General features: G+C 50.4%; 1 protein-coding gene across 1 annotated transcript; it reads left to right on the top strand.

Annotated features, from left to right (window-relative positions):
* The first annotated feature begins 1,646 nt into the window (after positions 1–1,646).
* Positions 1,647–4,138, top strand: LOC123082224 (uncharacterized). The gene is made up of 3 exons (XM_044504599.1): positions 1,647–1,930; positions 2,074–2,359; positions 3,446–4,138. The coding sequence occupies exons 1-3, from the start codon at positions 1,875–1,877 to the stop codon at positions 3,938–3,940; spliced, it is 837 nt and encodes a 278-aa protein (XP_044360534.1). The 5' UTR covers positions 1,647–1,874; the 3' UTR covers positions 3,941–4,138.
* The last annotated feature ends 1,764 nt before the right edge of the window (positions 4,139–5,902 follow it).

Raw genomic sequence — 5,902 nt, 5'->3', positions numbered from 1 at the left:
TCATCAATCAATAAGTTATCATACAACTACTCCAATGGATTATATGTAAGCTATCCAATAGATGGTAAGAAAATAAATGTGATTGTTCTCTATTTCACCTAGAAGCTTGTGCAAAGGTTGTTGATTAAACTACATACTGTTGGAGATGCCCAGCAGCTCCTCATGCACGTACAGATACAAACTAGCTTGTCATCCAAGTGTAGAGGCGGCTGTACCTGTACCGCGCTTGCTTGGTAGGCAATGAAGAATTAGGCACGTTAATTAACTCATGTTTACGACGATCGCACGCACGGCGGTGCACGCCCGTTGCCACCTTGTGCGGCATTCACAGCAGACAGCCCAAGTCCAAGGAACAGGCTAATCGATCGCTACATCGATCAAGTCCCGAAGTCATGGCGCGACCTACCTAGCCAGCAATTCAAAGGCACGCAATCACGTACCAGTACGTACGTGCCAGCCCCCAGAGGACAACACGGCTGACCGAGCTTGAATTTACTTCACGATCGACCATCGTATGGAAAAGCGACCAAATTAAGATTTCGGGGCTTAATTTCAACTTTTCGCCAACAAGAGCGTCGTGCTGCTAATTAAGGCTACGCGCCATCGATGCCGTGATGATCATCGCGTACCCCAATGGCCTCGCCTACATGCATATGCGTGCCTCTAGCTAGAATGATGATGCCGTCTGATCTGTCCGGGAGCCACAACCAGGTGGCATCCACACATGGCGGTCGAGCTAGGTGTCGATTTGTGTGGCGAGGAGGGAGCAGGTGTGTAAATTTACGCGTCCCACGGCTTGTCAGCGTACAAAGCATATCCCGTCACCTCTTCCACGTCGGGAGCTACTAAATGTGGCACCTACTATACTTCCTAAGTACTTTTAATATGACAACCAATTCTAGTTGAGAGAAGGGTCACGACGGTCCTCTTGGTTCTGACGTGGCATATATTCACTTCCTCCCATGGAGCTTGGTTGGCACATGTATAGGCAATGAGAGCATATCATAGCCCCCAAACCCCACAGAAAAGAAGGACAAGCGCCCCAAAAGCAATCCTCTAACCTCTCCGCTTATTCACGACTTTAATCTCACTTAACCATAATTAAGTCAGTCTCTTAAAGCTCACAATTCTTTCCTTTGTAGAGCAGTCCTGCCAACATGCCATGTGCATAGACCTTCCCCCGGCATCTACCTTTGCTTCTTCATCTCTTTATTGTGTGATCTCCAAAGGAAAAGCATATATCCTTACTGCTACCACCTCTGGCATTTGCACTGCACTAGGGTTAGTTAAATACACGGCATGCAACCACTAAATCGCCTTACAAACAACTCTGGCGCAAATTAGGTCTTCTTTTTGACATTGTATGTAGGAGTACTCCATATATTGCACTAGGCGAATTAGTTATGTACATGCAACAACTCTTCATCAAGTTAAATGCTGTAAAGTTCCAAGTTCCTAGGTAGCAGAACAAATACCATTATTTGGAGAGCAAAGTACAGAAGTATTTGCATTTTTCTAGTGCCCTTTTGTCTTTATTTTACCCTGTGGTGTATGGCGGAGGGCAGAGACGCCACCGGCCGGCCACCGCCCTCTCTGTCACTGACATCTCCATGTGCCACGATCACTGCATGTGGCTCCACCTCCGTTTCCTACTCACTCCTCCTCTCCGTCATAAAACCTCGCCTCTCCAACTCCAATCTCTCCATATATAAAAGCTAAACCTGCTCCATCTAGGCTACTAATACAGCTTCGCTACATAGCTCGGCCATTTCATCGACCAGAAAGCCGAACAATAGATATCCATCCATTTCTCTGCCTCATCTCAGAACATCATCATCCTAGGCACAAGCACAAACTTGGTGAGAAGAAGAAGCATGAGCAATGGCAGCCCCCCCACATCCTCCTCCCCTTCGGTCTGCTCGAGGTCTTGGTGCGTGATTGCTAACCAGTTGACATATGTCCCATTTTGCTTCTTAATTTGTCAGCCTGTATTGTGATCTTCAGTTCTTCACATGAAGGTCAAGCCTGATCGTGTTTGTGTATGTGCGCCATGGGTTTGTAATTTGTTTGTAGGTCCATAAGTGAGGATTCTTTGAGGAGGTACGTGAGCTACGCTAGCGAGAGCTGCATCCAGGAGCTGCTCGCGGCGTCGGACTCCGGTGGCGCTGGACGGGGCGGGGAAGGAAGTGGAGGAGGCGGCGAGGAGGATGACGGGTGGCAGACGCTGGCGTACTGCAACGGCGTGGAGATAGCGAAGCGGCGGTCGGGGACAGGGCAGATGTTCCGGAGCCGGTGGCTGCTCTACGCCGTCTCGCCGGAGCAGTTCATGGCCGTCGCCAACGCCGTCGATGCCGCAAAGGTAACGCGTGTGAAATATTCATTTCCTTTTCTTCTTCTTCTATAGTACTACATTCATTTCTGCGACAAATAATTCGAGCCGGAAGGAGTACTATAATATAACTGTTTTGAGAGAATTTGCTGTAGAGGTGTCTGGTGGGTGATTTGGGCTCACGAACCAGAAGTGTAGTTATTGGAGTATGATTTTGCCAATAATGATGGGTTAGTCTTGACACTTTGGCAGCAGCTGGCTTGACTAGCTGGACAAGTTATGACCGCTTTAATTGGCCACGGAGGTGACGGTAACGCGTCGCGTGATTTGCCAACCCAACACATGTGCGTGTCTACCGTGCCTGGGGCATGCATACACCCGTGACCGAATTCCATTCGCGGCCTAGCTAGCGTTGCACACACAGGCCAACCGTGAAGGGGGACAGTAATTGATTCTGTGGGTGGGTAGTACTGCACTTATTTTCATCTGACATGGAGCAGCCGCAAGCGGGCACGCGTGAGTTTGCGAGCCCACAAGTACGAGCCAAATCATTTGGTAGTTGGCACCTCGAGATCCCAGAGCGAGCAGAGGGCACGCCATACGAGGATGATTAGCTAGATGCATGCATGTGTGATTAATCCCATTTTATTCCAGAAGGAAGACATGTGATAAAACCGTGAATTTGATGCGACAAAAAAATGCGTATTACACTAAGTTAAGTTGGGGGGAAAGATCAATACCTAACCTCTTTAAGTACATCACTCGCTGATCATGGCACTAGGTGCCCACCATGCATGTTCGGATGGTCCATTGGTCCTGTTCCCTAATCTGGTAGATTGAGCTTCTACCGTTTTGGATGTAGCTACTGTGCTAATATTCCTCACAAGAAAAGCTGGTCCACTAACACTGCATTATAACCCTGACAACTAGTTATGCTTAGCTGGAATAATGTAGTTCACTACACACACACACACACAAAATAATATCAACTTCTCTATTTAAGCTGATCAATGTGTTTACCCTTCATGTTCTCAAAAAAAAAAGTGTTTACCCTTCATTATCCTCCGGTGAAAAGTTTATCTCAATCCAATGTGCTGTTGCTGTTATCACGTGCAGCAGTGGGAGTCTGACCTGGTCGACGCGACATACATCAAGGAGCTGGGCGACGACCTGAGCATCATCCACCTCAAGTTCGGCGACACCTCCAAGCGGCCGGCCGGCCTCTTCCGCCGCCGAGACCTCGTCGTGTACGAGCGGCGCCAGACCATGGACGACGGCACGCTGGTGGTGGCCGTGGCGTCGCTGCCCAAGGAGATCGCGGCGGGCCTTCTGCCGCGGGACTCCAAGGGCCGGAGCTCTGTCGGCCGGGGCCTGCTCCTGCAGTCCGGGTGGGTCGTCGAGAAGCTCCTTGACGACGACGGCGTCGAGTCGTGCATCGTGACCTACGTGGTGCAGCTTGACCCGGCGGCGGGGTGGCTGCCCCGGTGCATCGTCAGCCGGCTCGACAACAAGCTGGTCACCATCATCGCCAAGCTCAAGAAGCTGGCGCAGACCACTACGTGCCCGTCAGCACCACCAGCCGCCCGTAGTTGCAACTCCGAGGAGAATTAAGCATGTGAATTCTCTCGCGACGTCTACCAGCAGTGTCACCATTAGGCGTAAAGTAAATACGGTTTTGTGGAAAATGGTGTCTCGTAACTTGAGAGTTGCCTGCATCCGTACTAGTATTTGGTCGAGCGAGAATGTGTGTATACCTACTTTGGCTTTTGCAATCGACTGCACATATGCATGCTTCTAAGTGCTCAAAAACAGCTGCAGTCTACTATAGTATAAAGAAAAAGGTAGCTACAATTTTGCCATGTCACAGTTCGTGTCTCCAGTGTTTCAGAGTCTAGTCACCAACACAGTTCATTAATCCTGACATGGCTCACAAAATGCAGCAATAACTCAGAGTCTAGTCACCAACAGATCAGTGCAAGGATAGAATACATATTTATCAGGGATCAGGAGATGATCGCCGTGGTGAAGATACACGTTGTGCATGCCCATGTTCCGTTGATCCTGGCCTCTGGGGAGGATAGGATCAAGCGTAGCCCACGTTTCTACTTCGAAACAGGGTGGTTCGAGGTAGAGGGTTTCATACCCATGCTCCTCGCACGTTGGGAGCAAGCTAGGGCTGCGGCTGGTCGCTCCAGGGGTCCTCTTGACACTTGGGTTTCGGCGGCCAGGGCCCTGCGTGGTTTCCTTCGAGGGTGGGGTGCAAACCACGGAAGTGAAGCTAAACGAGCTAGGGAAGCTCTTATCGAGGAAATTAAAGTCCTTGACGTTCAAGCTGACTCTAGTTCCTTTTCAGAAGCGGAGTGGGCTAACCGTTATGCCATCGAAAATCAAGTGCTGGCCATCCTCAGGGAAGAGGAGGAATATTGGCGCCGTAGGGGCGGCGTCAAGTGGATTACCAAGGGGGACGCAAATACGGGCTATTTCCACGCCTTCGCCAACGGCCGCAAAAGGAAATGTTCAATTCTGAGATTGCAATCGGACCACGGGTTACTGGTCAGCCAAGCCGAAATCTCGAGGCATATTTACGATTTCTTCCTTAACCTGTTGGGTACAGCGGAAGAGAAGCCCTTACGCCTCCGTGAGGACTTTTGGGGGGAAGAATCACGGGTGTCGCAAGTCGAAAATGATGGCCTGGCCTTGTCCTTCTCCACGGGGGAGATCGACGATGCACTTGGCTCGATGAAGATCGATACCGCTCCAGGGCCGAATGGCTGGCCGATGTCTTTCTTCGGCTGTTTTGGCTGGCGCTCAAGGACATTTTCTACGATATTATCAACGGGTTTGCGCTAGGCACAGTAGACATCTCATGCCTTAACTTTGGCGTCATCAGCCTCATCCCTAAAGTTAAAGGGGCTGACTCGGTTAAGCAATACCGCCCCATCACCCTTATTAACGTGCCTTTCAAACTATGCTCCAAGGCATACACTACGAGACTTGCCCCGGTTGCACAACGTGTGATCGACCGTAGCCAGTCGGGTTTCCTCAAAGGCCGTAACATCCTAGAAGGTCCGGTAGTATTGCAAGAGATCGTTCACGAGTTTAAGCGCACGCGTCAGCCGACCGTGCTCTTTAAGCTTGACTTCGAGAAAGCCTACGACCGAATGAACTGGGAGTTCATTCGCGAGGTGCTGACTCGGAAGGGATTCGAGTCGGGTTTCATTCATCGCATCATGCAACTTGTCTCGGGGGGACAGACTGTGGTGTCGATTAATGGAGAAGTGGGGAACTTCTTCCGCAACAAACGAGGTCTCAGACAAGGAGACCCCTCCTCGCCTTTGATTTTCAACTTTGTTGCGGATGCCCTCTCGGCCATGGTGAACAAGGCCAAGAACGCCGGCCACATTCGTGGTGTGGTGCCTCACCTCTCCCCCGGAGGGATCACCCATTTACAATATGCGGACGACACTTTGCTTCTCTTCGAGCCCGATGACCATAGTATAGCCTCGATTAAGCTCATTCTCCTTGCTTTCGAGATCATCTCCGTCCTGCAGATAAACTTTTTGAAGAGTGAGG

This window comes from Triticum aestivum, chromosome 4A (assembly GCF_018294505.1).
Source record: "Triticum aestivum cultivar Chinese Spring chromosome 4A, IWGSC CS RefSeq v2.1, whole genome shotgun sequence".
Classification (NCBI taxonomy): domain Eukaryota; kingdom Viridiplantae; phylum Streptophyta; class Magnoliopsida; order Poales; family Poaceae; genus Triticum; species Triticum aestivum.
The sequence above is the reverse complement of the archived record's forward strand: the minus strand, read 5'-3'. Positions and strand labels throughout refer to the sequence as shown.